General features: G+C 35.5%; 1 protein-coding gene across 1 annotated transcript in view; it reads right to left on the bottom strand.

Moving 5' to 3' along the window:
• HCN1 (hyperpolarization activated cyclic nucleotide gated potassium channel 1) overlaps window positions 1-25,817 on the bottom strand; it is a gene marked incomplete at both ends in the record, with an annotated part of 192,146 nt that overhangs the window by 38,594 nt on the left and 127,735 nt on the right. The window contains one exon of the mRNA XM_083883306.1: window positions 1,889-2,035. Within this exon, the coding sequence (XP_083739432.1) occupies window positions 1,889-2,035 (147 nt within the window). The remainder of the gene's footprint in view (window positions 1-1,888; window positions 2,036-25,817) is intronic.

Genomic DNA, 25,817 nt, shown 5'->3' with positions numbered 1-25,817 from the left:
GGACTAAGGGAGGGAGGGTGGAAGGAATGAAACAAAAAAAAAAGGAGGCAGGAAAAGCGGAAAACACATGTAATTAGGGTGCCACAATGGCAACTTGCTTTTAGTAAAACATTATTTTGCAATGGAAGGGTATGAAACAACTTTTGGAGAAATGCTTTCCTTAGAAGTGGAAACAGATGAAACTGTTTCTGATGTCAGTGACTGATATGTCTATATATGCTTCTGTTCCCTTAACAAAACACAAGCTCCATACTGGCCAAGATTTATGTTTTGACTGTCTCTGTAGTCTATGGATAAATTCCCACACTTTTCCTGTACCACAAGGTAAATTTTTGTAGTACATTTTCCTCTTGACATTTCAAAAGCTACTGAGGGGAGCCACAATGTAAACAGACAGTGGCAATGCAGAAGCCAGGGCCCTCTACCTGCATTCCAAAACACAAACTCAAAATACAAAGGAAGGTCTCAGACTACACATATATGAGGGAATTAAGTAGGTCCAGGATCTGATACTCAGTCATGGGCTATTAAATTGCTGGAACAATCATGGTTTGGCCTAAATTTGACTTGAAGCATCTAGCAAAGACAATTTTGGGCAGTATGCACCATTGCCACTTGGCAATTTGTAGGAGGGATGCTACTCTGGGACTTGCACAACAGAGATGTGGATAAACTCTGACTTGGCAAGGCTTTGTTTCTTTATGACTATTTTAAATATATGGAACTGGATTGATTTCAGCAATGAATTGTATGATGTTTTGCCTTCTCTGCAAAGCACAGGATTCAATAGTACAGACAATCCACCACAGACCTATTCTCTCATTATGCCTCAAAACTTGAAATAAAAACTGATGAACCTTCACCTATCTTTCCAAAAGTACAGATGTCATGCTGTGCTCTGTTGGATGTTATATATACATTATAGCCATATATCCACACATATGGACAAAAAAATCATCACCACTGCTCAGAAAATAAAGGATACTAAAAGGCATTACTTAGTAGCACTGAAATTACACAGATTTCATCACATACCAGACTGCTCCACCCTTACTTTTCTTGTTTCTTTTCTCTTTTCCCTGCTTACACTCTCTTCTCTCTGAGTCTTTCAACTTGCTTCGTCTCTGGGTTTTGTTCCTCTCCTTTGAGTAGAGGATATTAGCCAACATCCTTGAGCAGGTCAGGCATGAGCAGAACCCAACAGAAGACAGTCTGATTTATATTCCCATTAAGCAGCTACTTCTGCTAATGCAAGATGAACACCGCCCTCTTCCCACATTAGCAAAGAAAATTCCAACTGCTTCCACACATCACATCACGTAACAGCACAGCATAACTCCTCAAACTGGAATATAGATTACAGTTTCAACAAAAGAGATTTTTTTAATGGCTTGTATATATAATATTACAGCTTCCTCATCTCAAGTAAAGGCCACCTTTACTAATGATGCTGCTTTACAAAATGAAACAAAGCAACTCTCCCTTTATGGTGACTTTCAGTGGTTTTTTCTGTATAGATGTGTGGCTAGCAAGTAGGGAGAGTAGAAAAATAATTTCACCCAGGATCATTTTAGTCCAGCTACTCTCTGTTCCAAAAAGAAAGAAAAACAGGAGTTTTAGTCAACAATAAGGGTGAGGTTCTGCTCTTTGACAGGACTTTGCCCTTTCACAGCCTTGTGTGCAGTGATTGACAGACTGGTCCTGAATAGAGTGTAGATCTGCTTATTTCTTTGTGTCAACCTAGTATAAATTTAATTATCCTGGTCATTCATTGACTATTGTAAAGAAGGTGAAATTTTATAGAATGGAAAGAGCATTTCAACACAGAAACTCAAAGTCAAGAATTTTTTTCATAGCATGAAGAGCTATTCAAATATTTTAATCTTACCTCCCTGAGAGGGTCATTGAGCTCATTCAAAATATTTTCTTCATCAAAGATCTTGCCTTGGTAGCGATGCTCATAGTAATCATGGATCTTCTGGCGCATTTCAGCAGGTAACTTGTGGAATGACATGTACTGTTCCACTTGTTTGTACTGTTAGGATTAAAAAAAAGAAAAAAGCTTCAAGCTTTTGCTATCTAAAAGCACCTACAAAATACAAATTCATTCATGTGTCTAATTTACATATTTTATAAAGATAACATTTTTTTCACGTCAGAAAACCTTCACGCAAATATTAATATAATATTACTCACATGACAGCATATCTATTAATTACAGAAACTACCTTTAGCAGCAATGCTAATGTACACATGAATATACAAGTTTTAGAAGCCAAACCCTCATACTTCTCATACATTTTCTAAATTCCCAGCTGTACAGAAGCTGCAAAAATACACCAACACAATTTTTAGCTCTTGCAGTAGACAGGAAAGCTGTACACAGTGTTTAGTCTGCTGCACTGCATTCAGGGAGAGCTGAAGGTGTGAAATTTTAAAAACTGGCTATGCTATATTACTAAGCAACATATTAATGTTGTGTATGCTTGTGAAGTTAAAACCTGTGGAGATAATGAAATAGAAAACAGTCCTCAGGAGGGATGAAGAAAAGAGAGAGGTAAACTAGAAAAATAGGTGTGGGATCAGGAAATAGAAACTGAGGGAAGAAAAAGATACCAGGACCCAGGAGACTAAGAAGACCTCACTTCATTTACCCTGAACATTTGGTTTCTTTGTTTTTACTAGTCCTCTGTCCTATATTCTGGTGGTTTTTTTTTTTTTTTTTTTTTTTTTTTTGTTTTTTTTTTTGTTTTTTTTTTTTTTTTTTGGTTGGTTGGTTGGTTGGTTGGTTTTTTGGTTTGTTTGTTTGTTTGTTTTTTGGCTTTTGGTCCTCTTTTTCAGGAGCCTTTTTGAATAGCATAATTTTTAAAAAATAAAGTCCTGAGTCAACATATTCATAGTTGCATTGCACTAAACTACATGATAATCTGAGACTCACAAAACTGACAAGCTGTCTAAAGTGCAAATGGACAAATCTACCAGAATAAATTTTTGCCCTTCAGAACCCCCATCCTTGTCCCCCCAGCTGAAAAGGATAAGGCAGTGAGGCAGAGAAGGATAAATCCCATCTCAGGCTAAAAGGTGAGATGAAACTTGGCAGAAACTTGATTCACATATGTAAACAGTTTAAATCTATTTTTTATTAGTTATTTCATGCTTAATTAGGGAATTTAAACTGTTTTCAATGGAAAAGCCAATGAAGTCCTAATTAGGATTGGCAGTTCTGTAGAATAATTAAGCAAATGTATAATGTACATGCCCTCTTTGTGAACTGCAGCACATATCCTTTAACTTATATAGTTGAAGACTGTTCTAGCTTCTGGAATTGAAATTAGCTTTTGCTTTGCAAAGTGGCAAAGATTAGATGAGGTCATTTGTACAACATACATTCCAAAAACAAGAGGAAAGTAATTTTGCATGGGGCTATTTAACAATGTATGATGAATATGTTAGAGTCATTTAACCCCTGCAAGGTCATTTTGCCCCTCTGCAGTAACAATTATTCACCCGCACCCTTTAGATGTGTGATTTAAATCTGCATGCAGGCCATTGGTTCCTGTTCTGGTATGAAGAAATTTATCCAGCTATTGTGGGTTAGAATCAGACATCACTACGGCCCCTAGGACAGAGGCTGCTCTCTCTACACAATCTTATCCACACACAAATGTGCTTAAGTAACACTAATAACAAATAATCCTTGGTAATAAAAGAAATACATTCATTCTGATGTATATTGCAAGCAAGCTGCAAGGGACTTTCATACCAGAATGACCTTGAAATAGAGAAAATTCGAGCTACAAGGAAATTGCTTGGGCAGCAATTTCCACTGCTGCCTTTCATTAGTGCTGTTATTTGAATGGGGGCTTTCTCCTGCAACAGCAAGCTCTTTTCTTTAACAAGATTTATGCTTATGCATGAGAATTTTAGGGGAAAATAAAAAAAATAAAAACTAGTAGGAATGTACTGCTTATCACTGGTGTATCTCAAAGTTTTTTCAAATTAGTAATACATAGAATAATAGACTCAGCTGAGTATTAGCATCCTTTTATTTAAAAATCTATGAAGAAGTTAAAAATCTCCCACAATTCCCAGAAGTTTTTAACCATCTAATGTAATATCAAGGCCCCTTTCTATATCTGAATTATCTGAGCCTCTGTGTGAGTAATATAATATCACTAGCTCTTTAATCAATCTTTTCCTAATATTTCTCAGTGTGTGATTTTGGCTCATTTTCTGTATCATTCACCATCCTACTACTCCCTTCCTGACATTCTGTTCACACTTTCCTTACCTCAAAACTTTTATCTTGCCCTCTTGTTCAGCAACTGATATCTTTCATTAACTCAGCACAAGAAATAATTACTGCTTCAATTCCTCATAAAAGTAAGTTCCTATTGTCACCCTGCTACATGTTACTGGCAGTACTGTGGGTATTCCAGATTTGTTCCAACCGTGGTGTGTCACATGCCAGTTGCACAAAAAAATGTGCTGAAATGAAGACACAAAGAGAGCAAGACTAATATGGTCTTGTTAATTTTATGTAATATACCAGGAATTTGTCTAAATTAATTTTGAAGAGTATTGTCATTGTGGATACCACAGATATTAATACTGGTTAGAGATAAAGGTATTTTTCACTTTAATGGAATTATCCTGGGTTTTATTCCTTGGGCTTTTTTTACACATTACAAAAATACAAATAGTTTAAGAGAACTCAAGTATTTTCTGGAAGAGATAAAAGACATAAAAAAGATTTTAAAATTTTCAATAGTGTTTTGAATCCCTTAAAAATATCTTAATTCAGTACCTTTTTGATTTTTCTAAGTATAATTTTAGATCTGAAGAGGATAAAATTGTCAGTAAAGTTAAATTTTGTTTCAAAAATGATCTTTTAATCATATTTAATATTGCTGTAATCAATCCTGAGCTACCCACATTTGAACCTGTATTTTTATAAGTGAAAAAAAATTCTAATTAATTATTAATTAATAATTTCTTTCTAATTTCTCATTACACTGCATCCCATATCTTTTCCTCTCTAGACTTAAAATTTTGGTTTACTTGGTGTTTTGTTTTGCAGTGAGATTTTTGCTAGTTTTGTTTGGTTGTTTTTTTTCCTTGTATGCTCTGGTTTATTCAGAAAATAGATGTCTTAATCCCACTTTCATAAAAACATCTCTTGTATTTATGGCATTTGAAACTTTCAGAGCCGCAATAATTCTCCTTGCTATTGACTTTCTTTTTTTTTTCTTCTTTTATTTATAGGTTTTTGCAGGTCATATGAGAAGCACCAGACTACATTCAAAAAGAAAAGACTCTGCTAACCCCAGATTTTTAATTTATAATTGCCTTTCCATCCTTGCTCCCACAGCTAGTGCTTGATTTTCCAGGAAGGACTATTTAGTAAGGAACTTCTATGTGCACTTCTAAAGGGATGTGCCATAACAGTTACAAACATGTATTCCTGATCTTTTCAATTCCATTGAATGGAGTGAATACTACTGTTGCTGACCACTCAACAACTATGTTTTTTTAATGAATATTGAATTGTTTGTCCTAAAATGAATATGTATATTAATGTGATTTATATCCTGCACTGCCATAATTTCAGTAATTTATATCTGGTTTATATTCATCACTGAAATGAAAATGTCCAAACATGCTACAAAATTGCTGAAATATGTAACAGCTAAGTGTCTTTCAAAGTTTCAAAGAAACATTCCACATATTTTTATGCAAAACACCAGCCATTAATAATTGAGTCTTGTTGTTTCAGACATAATCTTATTCATAGGCTCTTTGTATGTAGCAGACTTCTGCTAATGGGCTCCTCCAGCAAAAGGTGAAGAGTATGACATCAATTATATGGAGTCTGTAATAGAATTGGTTAGGAAAGTACAGTTACCCTTAAAAAATTAAGTATGGAAAAAGGCAAAGGAAAGGAAGGATGTATTGTGCATAAAAATTTGCAGGGGAAAAAAATTGAGGCAAGGAAAATATTTTTACATTAATATAATGTTAAATCACAATACAGAAGAAACCTCAATTACACTGGTAAAACATAAACCTGAATGTTGATCTTTCACAAGATATTTTATTTATCATATATGTTGAGCCTACCAGATCCTTTCTTCATAAAATTTTGCAACTAACTAACTAGTTGGCATTTTTAGCTGAAAAAAATCTTGGAGTCCTAATAATCTTTACAGCTCAGCATTCTGTCCTTGATACAATACATGATACAAAGATTTGAAAGATATGAACATTATCAGTTAAAAAATGTGAAACTAATTACCTCCATGGGCCTGGAACAGGTCCCACCTAAACTACCTGAATATTTTTCAAGCACAAGTGCCAAAGTAATATTTTCCCAAAATGTCAATAACTCAACAACTTCCGTAACTGGCTAGTTTTTCAAAGAACCTAGGGCCCTGTACCATCAGTTCAAAGTCCAGCTTGAACTTTTGCCTTTTGCACTTCATACAATAATTTTGTCCTTGGCAATAGATCCTCACTTCTAAGCAAGTTTCCCCTCAAAAACTAAGCAACTATAAATAGCATTTTATAGAGATTTAGACAGTCAAAGTCATATCTTTACAAATACAAAGTTCAATGAAATGTGGAAAAAAATGTGCAGGGGTTAAATCGCTCTAACATATTCATCATATATTGTTAAATAGTCCCATGCAGAATCACTTTCCTCTTGTTTTTGGAATGTATGTTGTACACATGGCCTATATACTTATGGCATATGTAACAGAAAGCAAATATCATTTGCGAAATCCTTCTACTGAATCAAGGAAGTTCTGTCCCACAATTCAGATGCAACAAATCCATCAGTACTCTTTAAATGGTTTGAAAATACTTGTGTACCATGTATGAAAGAAAAAACTTCACAGCATCAAAATATGCAGAAGATTTAACTCACTGAGATGGATTAGAGAGATAAGAGGGGGAATTTGATCAAGATGAAGCCTTTCTAAGTAACAAACATACTGTTTCAAGAAGTTCAGAGGTCTTATATATAGTTCTGAACACCTTATTTTAAATTTTGGTCTAAATATATTCAGAGGCAGTTTAAATTAACTAATGGTAGTACAAAATTATTTAGCAGTTTCAAAAGATTCTGTCTCTTGGTATATCTCTCTGGAGTGTTTATAGTGAATTGTATCTCTTCTCAGCCTCATCCAGGTAGCCGATTTTGCTTTCTGTTCAGACCACAGCATTTTTGCTCAGAACTGGCCCTCTTTCATCTGTTCTAGTTTGAGTTCATTTTTATCCAACTGCAATTACTAGAATAGCACATAGTATTTTAGAAGAAGTACCATCAATTTGTAGTTCATACTGATTTCTTTCCCATCTATTGTAAAACCAAGACACTTTGAAAATGTTGTTTGCAGCCGTTTTATGAGCAGCTTCAGCACTCAGATTTCTCATTTTCTACTTGCCATCTACAATTGCTGCACTCTTCATCTCCCAGTTTGTAACAGCAGCTTGTACTACTACCTGAGTCCTTGGATTTTGAGTTTCTGAATTTCATCTTATGACTGTCACTTCATCTTGTAAAACTCAGTTCATTCTATTTTTTCATCTTTCTCTAATATTAGCATCTGAAGCTTTATACCGTCCTAAACCATTGTCTAGCATAAGCCTAATGGCAATATCATGCCTTTAAGTATTTTTCTACCACACATTCACAAATCAGGTTAGGCTGAAAAAGACCTCTGGGATCATCAAGTCCAACCTATGACTGAACAACACAATTTCAACCATACCATGACACTGAGTGCCACATCCTTAAACGCCTCCAGGAACAGTGACTCCAGCACCTCCTTGAGCACCAGTCTATTCCAATATTTAATCACCTTTTCTATGAAGAAATTTCTCCTAAAGTCCAACCTGACACTCTCCAGGCAAAGGTTAAGACTGTATCCTCTTGCTCCAGCTTGGTAGCTCAAAAAACTTGCAATTGAGTAAAAAAACCCAAAACTGGGGTGTAGACTGCCAATAGCACACGTGATAGCAGAGAAACCCAGATTTGCTTGTGAGAGAAGAATGAGGTCTATATACCCTAAAGGAAATCCGTTTTGTGTAGGTGAGATGTTATGATCTACACTGCAAATATCTACACAGAAGAGATCCCAGAAACATCCCATACATCCTAATACATAAAAGATTTTCATATTTGTGAATTATTATTAACTACTACGTTCAAAAAATCAAGCAAATCTAAAAGCAGCAAGCTTGACTATCACCAAAACTAGACTTTGAACAGAATCTTTTAGAATGATAGAATTAAGACTGTTTTCTTTCTTTGCTAAACAGTCTTGAAAACCATGACTGGCAACAAAAATTGGACACCTTAGTTCAGTTTTCTCTGAGTCTCTAATTTAAACCAGTTATCCTGGTTGTCTCTAATAAACAAAATTAGAAGAAGAAATTTTCATCTTAAAGGAAGAAATTTAATAAATTTGGCTATCAAACAAAGAAGGTGAATGTTAGGCAAGGCAGGGAGGCACTGATGAATCTTTAGTTTCCAAATTCCAGCTGAGGATTTTTATAGACTCACAGAATGGCTTGGGTTGGAAGGGACCTTAAAGATTGTCCAGTTCCATCCCCTTCTACCATGTATTTGAGATTTCTAATGGAAAAAAAGCATGTGGGTGCTCTGTATTGAAGGGCAATATACGAGACTGTCCCTGGATTGAAGTATGGGAAAGGTAGTTGTTACACCAACGTATCAATGAATAACAGCTGACAAAATGTGCCAAACTACAGAATGGTCTGATGTTTGAAGGACTGCATCCTAATAAATAAAAAAAGATAATAAGAAAATTCTGCCTTTAAAAGTTTTTAATACTGATTAAACCCAGGAATCAGGTGACTGACACTTACCTAGCATTTCAAAAATCAGCTGATCTTAATAGGTTTTCAAGAAGCATTGAATAAAAGGGACAGCCCAAATATTTTTGTAGTATTCAAATAGCTTTTTAGTGGTAGATTGTTTGTATAAACACAGTTTAAAACATTAAAAAACTATTTTCCAGTATTTTTTAATCCCTATGATGGCTTCACATCTCAGAAATTATTGATATTGAAGTCCTTTTTCTTTGTGCTATTGTGCTGTAAGGCCTTGAAACAAACTGAAATAACTGAGGAGCTTTGACTTGCCTCGTCCTTCACTTTGCTGAGCTCAAGGTTTTATTTTCTGATTACAGATTTTTATTAATTTTCCAGTGAAGAAAAGGGAGAAAATCTTTCTGAAGTATTTCAGAAGGACTGGGGGAGGATGGGTGAAGAGGCCCAGGGAATTGTTTCAAAGCATATAAACTCTCAGTTTAACAATTTGCATATTCATAGAGTTTTAGGCCCCTCATTTCTCTGCAGGAGGTACCAGACAGATGAATTTTGAGGAAAAAAGGGAAGATTGAACAGGGATCCCGATACAGAACAGGAGGGATGGCATTTGCAACAACTCTATAGCCAAATACAGTGTAATATTGAAGCTACCCAAAACAAAATGCAAAATGTTATAAGGTAAAATAATATTATGGTGAGGTGTTGCTGCAGTTTGGGTTTTTGTTGTTGTGGTGGTTTTTTTTTTTTTGTTTGTTTGTTTGTTTGTTTGTTTGTTTGTTTGTTTTCTTTTAATGGAAAAATAATTTTCAGTTAATGGTTTTCATGGAAAATTTTGCTTTGTGGAAAGTGTGCCTGTTATTAAAAATATCTGCCTCCCTCTCAAGCAGCACAAATACTCAGTTCTGGAGATGGCATGAGCTCTATGGACAGGGACAGAACTGAATGATGATCACACATTTGCAACTTCTAGTTAAACATTAAACACATAAAAATAATATTCTGGTTTACAACTGGTACTAATGTCTACTACATTTACATCTGGCATTCAGCTGAGTGTTGACTTTTCACTCAAATTACGTAGAGGAAGTTTCATCTGACCAAAAATTCACAGACAATAAATTTTTAAGCATCATATCTACATTTCATTTGTTGAAATTTCTTTCTGCACAGAAGGATAACTGCAAGTGCAATGAATGACTATGGAAAAATTATAAAGCAGAACAGTTTTTCTCCATATGAAAAAGTAATATCACTTTTTAAAAACAATCTTTCATCAAAATACACTTTTTAAGAATAAAGGGATAAGATTTGCAAGATACTGTAAAAAGATCCCAGAATGAAATTATTTCAATTTAAAGATACTATATTGAAGTAAAACATTGTGCACTTTAAGAGCAGCTACTTTGCTAAAACACTTTATTAGCTGTTTCAATTAAACTCTATTCTATTATGCAGTGCTATTAAAATGGTAAATTCAAATTATATTATACCTCCCCAAAAGAATGTATCATTTCATATGACATGTATCTCCCTTTGTACAGTATCATTCTCTCTCTCATATAAAATAGTGAATTAATTTGCTTTTTCACTCAGCCATTTGAAAAATTAGATACTAGGTTGTTTACAATCTTTTAAAATTATCTCAGCCCAGTATTCAATAGTGCCAACTCCCTAGCTGAGTGCGCAGTTGGATGTCCAAATATCACATGCTATTGCTTTAGCTTGCTAAATGAATATTCTAATCTGTATAAGTAAATATAATGAATAGGAAAAAAATCTCTGAGGCTTCTCCCAGGAAGTATGTGAGTAATATTAGACAATCATAGGCATCAGGTTATATTTTTCTCCTTTTGCAGGAACTTCCAAGCTAACATCATAAGGGGGTTCTAGGTTAAAATAGTAATAAAAGACCATAAGTTGCAGGTTAATGGGAGAGGAATGAGAATTGTATAGCTTATATTTATTAATGGCTATTTTAAAATTTTTCAATTTTCTCATCACATTTATTCTGAGAACTTGGTATTTTTCTGTTTTTTAACTCCTTAACGTGTCATCAGCAACAGGCATTACTCCTAACACATAGTGGTGCAAATAAGGTAAAACTGGTATTCCTGCTCAAAAAAGATGAGCAACCCATATTTCCAGCCCTGCCAGTGTTTGACTGTGGGAATCTGGCCAGGACATGTAGACACTGCAGGATATTGTTAGATGCTTCCTCTCTGTCTGATACTGCAAACTATGCTATTTGATGAGCCTGTCATCTGGATGATATAAGGTCTCCAAAGTTATTATCTGTTCTCTGCAGCCATTGTCAGCCTGACAGTCCAAACCAACTGTTCGTGTGCCTTGACTTGCAGTTAAAGAACCACACAGTGATAGACTGGGTCTGCTGCTCTCTATTAGCTGTGCTCATGACTCTAGCCTGGAGCTCAGCTACCAGCAGCCAGAATAAAGTGGAGAAAATAATCACTGATCATCTCTCTTCCACCATAAGGGAACCCTGCCTCACTAACCAGGATTCCTTATTACTCCTTATTCCTCATGTTATGTAAACACAAGGACCTTGGGTTAGGATCTGAATGGTTTTTAGGCTGCTGGGGAACAGAAAGGAAAGAAAGGCCAAGAACACCTTCCCAAGCTAGTAAGATTTCTGGATAAATATTCCTAAAGTGTTTAAGCTCAATGTCTGTTCAATTTCACCTGCCATTTAAATACATCATCTTCAGTAGCTGCTAATATGCATTTCCTATTTGGAGTGCTCATTCTCTTCTACAGAATAGCTTTTCACCTGTACTGGAGTGGACTTGTTCATTCTGTCCTAGCATTAAAAATAATCTGTTTAGGCTACTGCTTCGTATGTGCTAGGGTGCTTCAGCCAGTTTTCAGGCATTTAGCCATAGGGGCTCTTGGTCTCCAGGGGAAATTCAATGAGGAATCAGGAAACACTCCTGTGCCCCCTGTGCAAGAGTTACTCTAAGTCTGGTGTTGTATAGTTAATCCTTTTATATTCCTTATCATCCTTTCTTTGGCTGGTATTGTTAGGACAAGACAGGAAGGTTTTGCATTTTGAAATATCTCCACACTTCAAATGGGGACAAGACTCCAATTCCTGTCCCTCTCTTGCATGACTCCCCAACCACACTTAAAAAACAAGTAATTTCCATTTCAGAAACAACTCTTGTTTATGTGTGGTCCTCTGGGATACAGCGGCTATTTCATGAGCCAGCTGAATTTTTTACCTGACTACCAAGGCACCAAAGGACACTCTCTAACCAAATACTTGGTCAGACCTGAAGTTAGCACTAACTTTAACTCACAGGATCATTACCTGTGATGATAACTGAAAAATGGGTAAGCCCATAAGGCCTTTAAACGACAGAGATCTGGCTGTGTTCAGAAAAGTCACCAAGCAGTCCACATGCCAGTCAAAAATTTGGTTACCTTATCTTGGTAGTAGCAAAGTAATGAGCTCACCTGTCCATCCCACAGTCACTGAAAGCTGAATTTATCACGGATCAAGAGATTTCTACAATCTGAATTCTTTACTGCTACTTTACTTAACATACAAATATTTGCACATAAAGGAAAAACAGTTTATAATCAAACACAGATCAAAATAAAATTTAAGTATGCCTACTGAATGGTATGGTAATGGTAAGTTAATTTTTATAGTTCTTTATCATGAGACGGAACTGAAGTGATTTGTTTAGCCTAAAAGCTATCATCTGTTTACCATCCATTTTTCACTAATTACCCCCCAAAGAGTACTGTTGCTTACAAGAATGCTTTAAACTGTCATTTTACTTACAAGCAGTAATTAAACATTTCCTTTCAATTGCCACAAAATACACAATCTCTTATTATTGTTCCTCTCAATTAGTGTAATTGAGAAATTAATTAAGTTATGGGGAGATTTCTGAATAGGATTTGTTTTCTTAGACTGCTCTTCATCTTTCACAAATTTGCTTTTTACTGCTTTAAAAAGGGGAGTGAAGCAGCAATGAAAACCAGGATCAGTTCCTCTCTTCACAGAGGCAATGACAGGACTCTGATTTAATGAAACAACAATTGGAGCCCCAAGGCATGAGACAGAAAACATCTCTTCTCCATGCTACTCCTCGTGAAACTGTATCAAGTCTAAGGAGAGACAATTTTCTTTCTTAATGAGAAAGATACTGTAAAGATGACAACTTATTCAAAAATATCAGATATGCTGTAATGGCCTCCTTAGAGTTGCCAGTTTTGAAGTGAAATTTAATACCTATCCTGTCATCTTGTATAATTTTTCTTATCTTTTAAACAACTTGAATTTCTTTTTTTTTTTTTTCCCTTCCCCTCTTTTCAATTTACTGTGCCAGTAAGAAAGAATATACATTAAAATAAGTGCCTAGAGGGGAGGATCAAGAGACAAAAGCACTTGTTCCCCAGACAAGCAGTCTAGTGAGGCAAAAGGGATCAGCTCATCTCTGCTGGGTCACTTCTTCAGTCAGATCTGGGCACAGCAGCAGTTTGTGCAGCTCCAGAATCCACGAAGTTTGTGCAGTTCCAGAATCCACAAAGGGGACTTCTGGACCTGGCACTGAACACACACTTGTCAATCACCTATTTCCATTCCAGTGTATGTTTTTTGGAGATGTGAGTTAAATCTGCTTATCAGAAGCACCAGTTTCCTCTGGCATGGGCTTCACCTCAACCCATTGATTCTGCCTCAAAGAAACACTGCATAATGCTAAATTCTGTGTGTACCATGATGCCTTTAGTTAAACTGGAGTGCTTAGTTGTGAGCATCTCACCCACAGGAAATCTACTTATTTCAAGAAGCAAACTGAAGTAGCAATTTAGAAAAGTAATATAGAAAAATGTATAATTAGGTTGAAATTATGTAACTTTGCATCTATTGTTAATTGCAATGAAAAGAAGAAACAAAGTTTTATTAACAGTGTAATTGTTACATCTCCTTGGTGGTGTGCCAACAGCTATGCCACTAGCAGCACCATCACATACAAGACTGGAACACTGGCACAATACAGCTGCTGATCCTGGTAATTTTATCTCTGATAAAACCTAATTATGGCTTCTCAATTCCTTTTGTATTAATTAGCGAAAAATGTCAATTCATCAAAAAGAACTTGCTTTTTTTAATGCACCCATCTTCACTTTTTTCAGTTCCATGTGAAGATACTCGCATGGCAGTAAGTTTATCATGCATGGGAAGGTCTGTTCAAAGATAAAGGGAGAAACAGATTCTTCAACAAGTAAAGTTGCTCAGTTAAAGGATGTATTGCTTTTCTTAACCTCTGCTCAGAGACTCAAATCTGGCCCTCCCTCATTTCACAGCAGTGTCTTAATGATGAGGAAATGGGTCCTCTAGGCTGGGCAGAGTATCTCCCAGTGCCTTTTCTACTTGTCTATTGCATCTCTATCACGATAAAGACAGAAAGTTCTCTTGTTTCTCGTAAGGTTAAAAACAGTGATGTAAATGATTACAATTCACCTTGCTTTACCAAGAATACATAATCACTTACACCGAAGTAAGGGGTGCGAAACACAAGCAGTGATCCCATGCAGATGCTAGTTGTGGGGAAGAAGAGCCTACACAGGGCCATTGGCTGCAATTTATCCATGTCCCTGCAGGTATTTCACATGTAAACACCTGGGTCAATGTCAGACAAATGCAGTACTAAGATTTTTAAGACCCATAGGAGCTTAAAGGAGACCAGACAACCTCTGGTCTGAACAGGTAACCTCATTCATAATATTATTACTTTATGATCTATTGTTTAATAGCTGCACTCTGAAACCTTGCATATTTTATTTGAGCATACAGCTAGATACTGTAGTATAACACAAAGAGCCCTTCCACTTATAAATGAGACTTGAAGACTATAATTTATTTTTTAGATAATATCAGACTCTTTGTCAAACTGTTCAGGTCTCCAGCTTCATCTAAAAGATGGAGTTTAACACACAGTATCACACAACATTAATGCATTCTTCACCAATAACTGCAAGAGTCTTGACAAACTGCTCTTCATCTTCATGTTCACAGCTGTTTTGTTTCATTCTTTCTTCTAAACTATCCGTATTCTTCTTTTTCTTACCTTACATTTCACAGACATCCTCAGAGAAATAAATTTATGGCATCTGAAGGCTTTGCTGATAAACAACAGTCATGGCAGGAAAGTAATACTCCAGGCAACCTTTTATACTCTCCTGAAGAGCGGCATTATAGACTTCATGGTTCCAGAGGAACGACTGAGCAACGGGATATATTCCCTTATATTCCAGAATTATGGAAGTTATTCATTAGGTACAGGAAAAAAACCCTTCAATTTTTTAATGACTTAAAGATAATTTTTAATTAGAATAAAAATGAGGTATATATGAGAACTACAAGCTCTATCGGGGATGGAAAAGCCAATGAAACATTTTGCAAAGAACAAATTTTAAGGCAATTTATAGCTTTCTTCAAAGAAATAGACTAATGATTCCTGTAACATTTCTGAAGACATGATTCAATGCATTGAGCATTCAATCATCCAAATGCATCAAATCTTACATAAACAGTAGGTCTTATTTTTTATTCTCCAAAACAACGCAAGTTCTTAGTAACAGTGGATTTCTTCCTACATCTCTATGGAGATTTAACTCTCAAAATACTGTTGTTACTGTATTTCTGTGCTGCACATTTCTGCACAAAACATTAGGGAAAGTATTTTATTCAGTATAGTTCATTCAAAAGTGAAGTCACAGAATATTAAAGAATGGAGCTTCTGTGAGATAATACCTTTATTTTCTTTTGCCCCTTCTTTCAAACAAGAAGGAGAAATAAAGAGAGCTTTGAAGAAGTGGGCAAAACACCTCTAAGATGCTATGGAAAAACTATAAAAGGATTAAAAGGCTAATAAGGAGGTTCTGAAACAATTCTACAAACAATTCTGAAGACCTCATTGTTTCTTTCACTTAAAGGAATATGGTTTATAAAGTAAATATTTATTTCTTCCCATCTTAAGTATTTTTGGACCACTCTGCTCAGCATCTGAAATTTTAGCAAAATTTACCTTAGTTTTAGAGTCAGATAAAGGATCCTTTATTTCCACAGCAGGAGAAGCAATTTGCACTCCAGTACCACTGGCTGTGAGTATGAGAGTCTGCCCTGAATACTCTTTTTCAAGTCCAACTGGCAATTCACTTCTATCCTGAACTAGTCCCCCAAACATCATTACCAGCCCTGACAATGGTGTTTCATGGAAAGGCTGAAGCTGAGGAGGCACCTGCACAGCCCTGACAAGGAGGGCTCTTCCTGGCAGGCAATGCAAGACACTTGGTTTTGTTTTAAAAAGAATATTGCTTTTGAAAGATGCCTTTTTTTTTTCCCGTCAATTTTTAGAGCATGTAATAGATAAATAAAAGATCACCAGGCCCCTTTTAATTCTTCCAGAGATGTTTGGTCTAGACCACAAGGGAAACCTTGCAAAGAGAACAGCAGTGCACCCCCAGTAAAGAAAGCAACACCCGGGCTATGTGAAAAACACAAGTAACGACGTGGTGAGGCAAGAAAAGCCTTTTAATTTGTATTTTGTTTTTAAACTGAATCTGAAAAAGACCCGAAAAAAATCCTGTCTTCCCAATTAATCAATATATTTTGAAGCTGTAAGGACTGTGAAAACATTTGAGTAGTCAAAATCAAATATAGCACAAGGCCTCTGCAATGTTAATTCCTGAGAACTACAGAAACAGAATGTTGCTTCCACTAAAACTTCAGCGCTAGGTAAGAACCTCACTAGAAATAGTAATTACCTAACAATTAGGTGGTAACTGAATGATTTTAAAGGGTAAAGCAGCAACCACTTCAAGTATAAGCTGGCAGTTCTATTTTTCACAGCAGAAATTGATGGCTAAAACAGAAGCTCTCTCTGCCACCTAGGAAGAGTATGTTAGAAATAGCATATACTGCAAGTTATAACGTTAAAATTTGTTTTGAGTAATCTTCTGCCTTTAGCCCTGGTGTGTTGCAGAAATCCAGGCTAACACACTGAGGAATTGCCTTCAGCGGCTGCAGACAGAGACAGCTCATTTTCTCAGCCTGCCTGATTGATCCCTCCTCTGCTCAGAACTGCAAATTTAAAAGCCACATGCAATGGGGCTTACACCTAATATTAATGGATGTGCCACAGCACAGTGCTTTCATTACTCACATTTTCCCCCTTTTTTTTTCTCCTTTTTCACATTATTCTTTGTAATTACATCACTGCACCCTCCCCAGAAATCTCTAACTTTCTTGACATTAAGTGATACTGAATTGTTTGGAAAATGAAAGTTTCCTTTTCCTGCCATGGCAAGAATGGTGCAAGGTTTAAATCAGTACCCTGTCTTCTCTAAACCACACATAATAGACTGTTTTTGTGGAGGGTTTTGAGGAAGAAGACAAATGGTCTGTTGCCAGATGCAGAGACTGCTTTAGAAAGAGACTTGGGGATTGGGGGGAGTACTGGCAGACTGAGAACCTATGAAAGAATATAAAGCTGAGGTAAAAACAAGGAAGAATTAAGGTTTATGTCTGTCCCAAATATTTCTGGTTTTGGCAATATTTTACAAGATTATACTGTTCTCTAACTATCTTACATAAATCATAAACTTTTGCAGAGCAAGAGCCTTTTTCTTAAATATTTGGCAAACAAATCTAAACCACAATCTTTCAGCAATAAAAAAGGTATCTTTTCATTTACTGAATTATATATACTGTTGGATTTTATTGTGCTATTGCTTTTCATTCAGAGTTACTCTCTTACTGCTACAGCTTTGTTTTGAAATCAATGGACCAATATAGTTTATTAGAATTTTAAATCTCTTTTTTCCCTTTTTATTTCCAGTCCATTTACTTCCTTTCAGACTTCTTTCCTAGCAACACTGCTTGAAGAGTAGATACTGTTACTTGCCTTACAGCTGCACCTGATGGAGCAGGGATTATCAACTGCTATCTTGTCTCTGCCCTTACAACCCAAAACTTCCCAGCTGGCTGAAGTGGGTAATGTGATACAGTAATCCAGGTAATCATGCCATTGATCATCCTCACTTCAGTTCCCTTTTATTATTTTACTTGCACTGTCCACACATAGAAGCTGCTGTTCAAAGTGCGGGGATACGCAGGTGGAAATAGAAGGCTCATCTCTATCTCTTTGCCAAAAATCTAGAGTGTGTGTCAAATGACTTCCTAATTTCCTTCAGATAATGTCATGAACTGCCCAATGAGAGGTTCTTGCTTAGCCAACAACAAATCCCTCAATACAAGCTCCTCTGTCAATCATAGATCTTTCCTTAAACAAGCCAACATCCTCTACCCCCTGGTGCAGTCCCTGTTGTTTTCTTCATCTTCACTTCCTCACATATTCTTTGGCTCCTGCCATTTCAAACTGGTTGTTCCTTTCAGGCATAAAATAGGAAAAAGCCAGAGATGCTTTTCCACTACCTCTGTTACAATGCCCAGTCATCTTCTGGGGCTCTCTGCCTCAATTTTCCTTTGAGTTCTGCCTTTTGGGTTGCCTCTGGTGTCAGTGGTACTCCTGGCTGAGGTGGGGCCACATCCATCTTCTGATGCTGCCTAATGATGTCCAAATATGGGCTGAAAAACATTTAATGCTGTGCAGGAATAAAGCAGCAATACAGACAGATGAACTCCTCAGCCAGGGGATCACTCCTCTCACTTACATTCCCTAAAAAATCAGGGGAAACAAAGGCCTATGCCTAAAACAATGTGGAAAAATTAAAAAAGATTGGGAGATATCCTACATAGGGGAATTAACTCCATAAATTCTAGTTACCAGCTTCTTCATATGCCTAATAAGAAACACCCAAAGACCTCACTCCTCATTAAAAAAAATGCTCAGTGTTTTCCACAAAACTTTATAGAATTATACATACACATCAAATTCTGAAGTGAAGCTTTGCCTGAAGCAGGTATCCAGTGCTGCCCATATTAAACAATATCTGACTAATAAATATTTTTTCTAGAAGGAGATTGTATAGATACTTATCTGAAAATTACATGTTCTTAACCCCATCCTGTGAAAACCTAGCTGTGTGGATTTTTATTTTAAAAGTCTTTTTATTATGCTTAAGTAATTAGTGTTTAGAAAAATGTTTTCTAGAAGATTTTTTTTTCTTTCTTTGGTAGCAGAAGATGTAAAAGGTAAATCTAGAGTAATTTATGAAAAAAAATGGAGATAAAAGCATTCTACTTCTGTATTTATTACTGCTTTCCTTTCTAATAAAGGTTTCTTGAATTAGTGTTAACAATACTTTTTCAAGGTTAGTAACCACTTGGATCAAACTGTTAATTTAGCATACAAAACAATACAAAAGGCTTTTTAAAACATTCATTTGTAGAGAAAATGTTTTGGTCATTCCACTATCATCTGTACTCCAAAGCATTTAAAATATTGCATGACTTATTTATACAAATTATTATGTTCTTAAAGTAAACATGCATTAATTACTTGAATATTGAGAAACAGGGTGAGGTTGGGAAAGAACTACGATTTACAAGTCAATATAAAAAAATCAATCCTTCCTTCTTCCCTTCTTCCCTAACAAGGTAAAGGAAAAAAATCCTAATCTTTCACAGAAAGGGTTATTTTCTCACTCCTAATATTATATTGGATGATATTGACTGCTATTTCCTTGTACCCATCTATAGGACACAAGCACAGTCATTCTAGTGCAACTTGGATAACTGCTACCTCCTATACCTATCTGGTGTGAGTTTTCTCTTGCTAAATTTGTAACTTGTGTTGTATTTGAACAGAAAGTTTAAAGTCCAAAACTTCATTCCTTGGTTTTTATTTCACTCTCTCTTTCTGTTATCTATTTAATGTGGGAACCTATGGTAATTATTGTGGAAATAAAGAAGATTGTGTGTAAAATCTGAGTCTGGAATAACTTCATGCCTTCACAGCTAATTTTATATAGTCATCATGAACATGGTTGCAATTGTAATTAGCTTGCTCTGCAGTTTCATACGGAAAACTGCTAGAAACCTAATCCATAATGCAAGACAGCAGAACACTTTATAGGTAAATTACCCACAACACAGCAATAAATCAAAGACAGTCCCATCTGTCATTTTAGAAGCAGTGGGAGTCTATTACAGTTTGGCACAGGTATGATGCAGCCGGGTGCAGAGCACTTGGCTTGCACAGTCCCTGCTGCTGGGAGGGACCAATCACCTTCTCAGAGATGAAAGGCAAAAATCACCAGCCCGATTACAGCAAGACTGGCTTGTAATGAAAAGCTGAAACACAATTATGAAGTATCAGGACAAAAGAGGAGAGCAGTCTAGTGAGAATGTGATGACTAATTTACATTTCTCTCCAAAGTCTTGCCCTCAAACTAAACATAATATTCAGCTTGTAGAGAAATTAGCTTGTAGAGAAAAAAAAGTTTATTATTTTAATATTGTATTATTAAAGGCGAGTAACTTCTGATTTTTGATTGGGAGAGGGAAAATATTTTCTTTTCCTAACTTTTTGCAATGCTATCTTACCATTTTTCCCATTTCAAAAACTGTGAAGATCAATGTCACTATCACAAGTATGTGCAGCAAAAATCCAAGTAATCATTATAAACAAAAAACTGATAAAGATGAGAAAGAGAAAGCAAATGATGGGAGTGAAGGCCTGATCATGACACAACAAATATTTTCATGCTCAGTAGATAAGCTTCTTCCTGCACAGCCCACACTGGTTCTCACGGCTGAGAATTTACATATTCATTTATATGTCAGTGGGTTGATTTCATGATGGCCTTAATTATGCATCAAGTTAAAAGACACATACAAATAAAAGAATTAATGTACCTACAAGTCCTATTATGTGCTTGTTCTATCAAATAACAGGGTGCATCCTGTGAAATGAAGTATCTGAAAAGATTTTTCTGGGATGCAGCTGTTTTTTCCCTTTCTGAATGTTCTGCTATTGAGCTGTACGAAGTATCTTTAAATAGCTTGCTTTGTTCTAGTAAATCTCATTGCTTTCTGCAAGGACCAGTAAGACTCACAGAAGCCAGGAATTTATCCATTTATCCATCTATCCATTTAGCAGTCTGTGACCTGATGTAAGCAAAAACAGCATAAAATGATTCAGAAATAATCCTAAAGGCAACACTTACAAACCCCTTTCCAACTATAAGGCACCCTGGACTTCCAAATAAAATCACAAATCCGCGAATTATGACTACCAGAAACAATCCACAAATACTATGGTATGGTATCCTACGACTCTCAGTCATGAATACATATTTAGGGAATAGTGAATTTTCTTGTTCACAATACTGCAATGACTATATGGCTTTTGATAAAATCAGTGCTTAGTCCTGAGGTCCTGACATTGTACAGAACTGTTAGCAGCTCTTGTACTTGATCATTCACAAAACACTTCAAAAATTCTTTACTATTTAAATACTGCACTGTGGCAAAGCTGAGTAGGATATATATCTGTGTAAGCTGAATGTTCTAAAACCCAACAAAACTAGAGGCTGAAAAAAGGTTTTGCTTTATTTTCCTGTTTTGTTTTTTTGGTTTCTTGATTTTTTTCCCAAGTAGGTATAAGTTCAATATAAATTAAACCACCACCCACATTCCAAAATAAATAATTCCTTTGGGGTGGCAAGTATTCTGTAGCAGTGCTGCATAGAATATACAAGATTCCTCTTCCAAGTGGCTAACCTTCTTCAGCAGTGACATGACGTGACTTATTGCTAAAATTATGCTTTATAAATGAAAACAGGCTATTTTTAAGTAAAGAATCACAGTATATTTTTGTGTTACAGTATTGTCAGACTTTCTAAAAACTACTATCAGCACCAGAAAAGCATTACTTCCATTTTTAAAAACCATGTGTAAACCATGAAAAGCTACTGAACTTAGAAATCAGTACTTAATGAGCACTTTGCGGCTCAGATCAGACCAGATCCAGGAATAACATTCTGTAACTGCAATATTGCAAGGTCAGCTGTGTATCTAAAATTCAGGTTCTGCAATTTGCTGTTTAAATATCTGTTCAATTTAAGAAAAAAAAAATCCATAAAACTAAAATTTAAAAGATTTTTATGAATGGCATATAACATGCAAGCAGTGGAAACCTGTTTATTGGTTTCATTCTGTTTCCTCTGACTCGAGTCCAGCATGGATATTTGTATTTAGTTTAATAATATATATATGCCACAAGCTGGTATAAGCCTAGTTAAATAGTGATGTGGTCTTGAGTTTGCCATAGCTCTTCCTTTGATATGAATTTCCATCATGATCAGACTTCAGCCATTTCCCAGACTTCAGTGGATATACACAAATCCCTGATACTTACAGCTGACATAGTTACAAATAGCTAAAATTTTCCAGAAATATTTCCTAAGAACTGAAGGAGTTCTAATGAACATGCCAAGAACTTGGTATCTGCCTCGTTCCACTTTCAGTTTAACCACCAATTGCTTGAAACTCAAGAAAACATGGAAGTGCTGTCTCCCATTCCTCTTTAAGAAAACACAGAGGCTTCACTGGCTGAATGAGTTCTGACTCCCAAGTTCTGATTTACTCTATGGCAGAACCCCTCCACTGCACCCTAAAACAATTGCTCAGAGAACGACTGTGTGGGCTACTTAGATATCCAAACTGGAGCTGTGAGAAACAGCCTTAAAAAGCTAGAGCAAGGCCTCATGCTGCAAAATCTAAAGCTGCCCTAATTCTGTTACTCCTTTTTAAATGTTTCTTCTGATGCTTAAGAAGTGAAAAAATGGGCAATCTGAGCGATTCGGATTGAGTCAAATCCCAACGCTATCTAAATAAAAATGCACTATATCACATAATTGTGTAGTTGTTGCTCATTACTTACAACATACTGTTTGCTTTTAAATTAACTTTATATATAGTTACTGCTTTTCTCTGTAAAAAAGTATATTTAAATTCTTTTATTCTTTTAAACTGGACTGATTTAAATGAAGACATGCTAAAAGATCATAAATTAAGAGATAAAATAAAAGCAAATATGGGTTAGATGTCCTTTGGGACACTGGAGATAGTTGTAATTTTTTTCCATTTCCTGTATGTATATAATTGAAATAAATATTTTTATGTCTCTCATATTACTTGCAATTGGCAAAACTGGTCTGATTGTTTTTTCTTTTTTTTGACACCTTGTGTTGAGTTCTATTAGAGAATAAACAAAATATACAAAATGATAGCATAAGGAAAATGGAATACTAAAATAAAATTAAATAACCTCCTCAGCTAATACCGGGTATTTTATCAAACCAATTTAAGAATCTTATGGCTATAAGACAATCTGTATGCTACTAAAAATCTTGCCTCTATTAGCTTGTTGTTCCTGGACATTTTATGCCTATGACAGAATGTAACAAAGAAAATATTAACCTATCTTCAATCATGAAAATTCTTTGTCATTCACAGCATTAGGTGAACATCTTCCTACTTGGGGCTGCCAACATCTAAAGGAAGAAATATTTAACTAATGATCTTCACCCCCTTGTCAAGTGACTGTTCATTCTGCCTTCCTTGTTTCACACTAGATTATTAACAAGCTCAGCATATGCATTTCTGGTTCTTTCAAATAAAAGTTGTCTTTGCAAAGGCAAAAATCTTTGAAATGTGCTGACTTCCCAGACACTAGAAAATGTCAAAGGTGCTGTCACTTAGAATATTGCTTTTAGTTATTACTGCACTCCTCTTTGACTTACACCAAAGTCAGGAAGGAGAGTACTAAGATGACATTGATTTGTTGATTTATTCAGTCCTTTTCTAAGGTAGAATAGTCCATCAAACTTTATTACTGTAAAGAGTATATGGATTCACTATACCTGACTTGGACATCTCTCTCCTTTGTCAGGTATAAGCTCTTCACTAATTGATACCAGGATGTGATATATGTATTAAATCTGAGAGGTATTTTTTTTCTTTGAGAACAGCTCCACTACTTCAGCAGAAAAAGCCGGGACTTCATCAGTGATCAGAACGTATCAATGCATTCTTTTTTTGTAACCCCTTCCCAGTGTACAAGTTATATATATTTGATAGCTTATAATCACTCCTAGTTTTCTCTGATCCATTTTGGTTTTGGCCCATAAGAGTAAACCTGTGGAGCAATATTTGCTTCCTTACCATATTTTGATTTCTCTCAGCATGCAATGCTTGGCACAGGTCAAATTCTTAGATTGTATTTGACATTTGGGTTAATGAAGTATCATTCTGATCTTCCTGTGTGTAGCTCTTCCATTTTCAACTATGTTTGTTCTAGTTTTGCATACCTTGAGTTTTGGAAGGACCCAAATGAGGGAGCAAATATTTTATTTCTGGCTGCTTTCACCGTGAGGACCAGAACTTTCCTTTAATTAACTGCATTCCACAGATACATTTATGATGTTATTCAGAGAAGAATCAAAAACAACCTCTTTCTTACCTGCACTGTCATTCTGTGTTGCCTAGCAATTCATGTTGATTTCATTGTTTTATATATTTCTTACAAGGAAATAATGGTGCCAATAAATACACAACCCTAGATATATATGTCTAAAAAAAGTTGATCCTAGCCCTTAAGCCTGAAAAATCAAAAAAGCCTCACTCTTCTGATTTTTTAATTTTGGAAGAAAAGAAAGCAATGCACTATGCAAAAATGGATAATGGAGCATATTAAAACTCTGGAATCTGTAGCTGGAATTTCATCTACCTTTTTCTCAAGTGTCAGATACGTGAAATATAAACAATTTTTATCTACCAATATTTTAGGAAATATGATGACAAAATGGGTACCACAAAATGGTCTTCGAAATGCCCATTTATCTTAGTTCACAGAGAAAAGAAAAATACAGTATACTCTTTAAGAATTTCTAGTAATGACTTATAATTCTTATGCTATAATCCAAGATATGTTTTAGAGTATGATTAAACTGTGATAGAGAAATGTAAGAATGTACAGACAAGTCCGTATAGTTGTTATAGCTGACAATATACATCCGGGTCCAGGATCTCAGAAAATTTTTTTTTTTCAAGACATCCTTTACCCCTAGGCCTTAATAACCAGTGTAAGAATAGCTTTCAGAAAACAAGAAACATTTTTTCTAAAGCATAGAAATATGCAATTTCTGGCTCATTTCTTAAATTTCTGATTGTCCATGCCATGCTATTTTTTACTTCTGAAATCAGAAAACAAGAAGTAAAAACAAAAGGAAAAATGAATGTGTTAAGAATTGCAGGAGCTGAAAAATGCCAGATATGTCTATGCTAATGTTTAATAAAGTGCATTAAATCAGAGAAAAAACAATTAAACAAAAAGTTTTGTTTGTGTGTGCATAAAATCAGAGAACAAATGAATAAACAAAAAATTTTTGTTTGCTGTTTTGCGAAAAGATGAGAAATGCAATACTGTTTGCTTGCTGCTGGGTTTTAATTTACAAAACAAGTGCAAATGAGACTGGCTTTACTTAGCACAGTTTAAAATATATGGATATCTTTACACATGTACTATGTTTCTGATGCTTAGAATATTGTGATATACTGCTGCGGCCAGCAAGGTCTAAGAACAATGATTACGGTGAGATTTCAGATGAATAGTTTCTTCTGATTTCTTAATGTATGTATATATGTTGACCCTAACCTCTAATGAAATTGCAGTCATACTTCATGCCCATGGTTATGATATTCCTCTTCCACAGATTCCTAGAAATGTCCCATTTGGATAAAATTACTTTCCTTTCTGTTCACAGAACAGAACCAATGAGCCAGTTGAGTTAGGTAACCTAACTAGATTAGCCCTTTCACATTATACTGAGATGAATAAAGGGGTTTCACATGGTCACTGACAGAACTCATTTGGTTTTAATGATCATCTCTACTCTCTTTCTAAACTTCTTATTTTAACTCATATTTTATGACACTTCAGTGTGTGAAATTTCTT

The sequence above is a fragment of the Zosterops lateralis genome (assembly GCF_965231275.1).
Source record: "Zosterops lateralis genome assembly, chromosome: Z".
In the NCBI taxonomy this organism is placed as follows: Eukaryota; Metazoa; Chordata; class Aves; order Passeriformes; family Zosteropidae; genus Zosterops; species Zosterops lateralis.
This window is presented reverse-complemented; position numbering and strand designations above follow the sequence as displayed.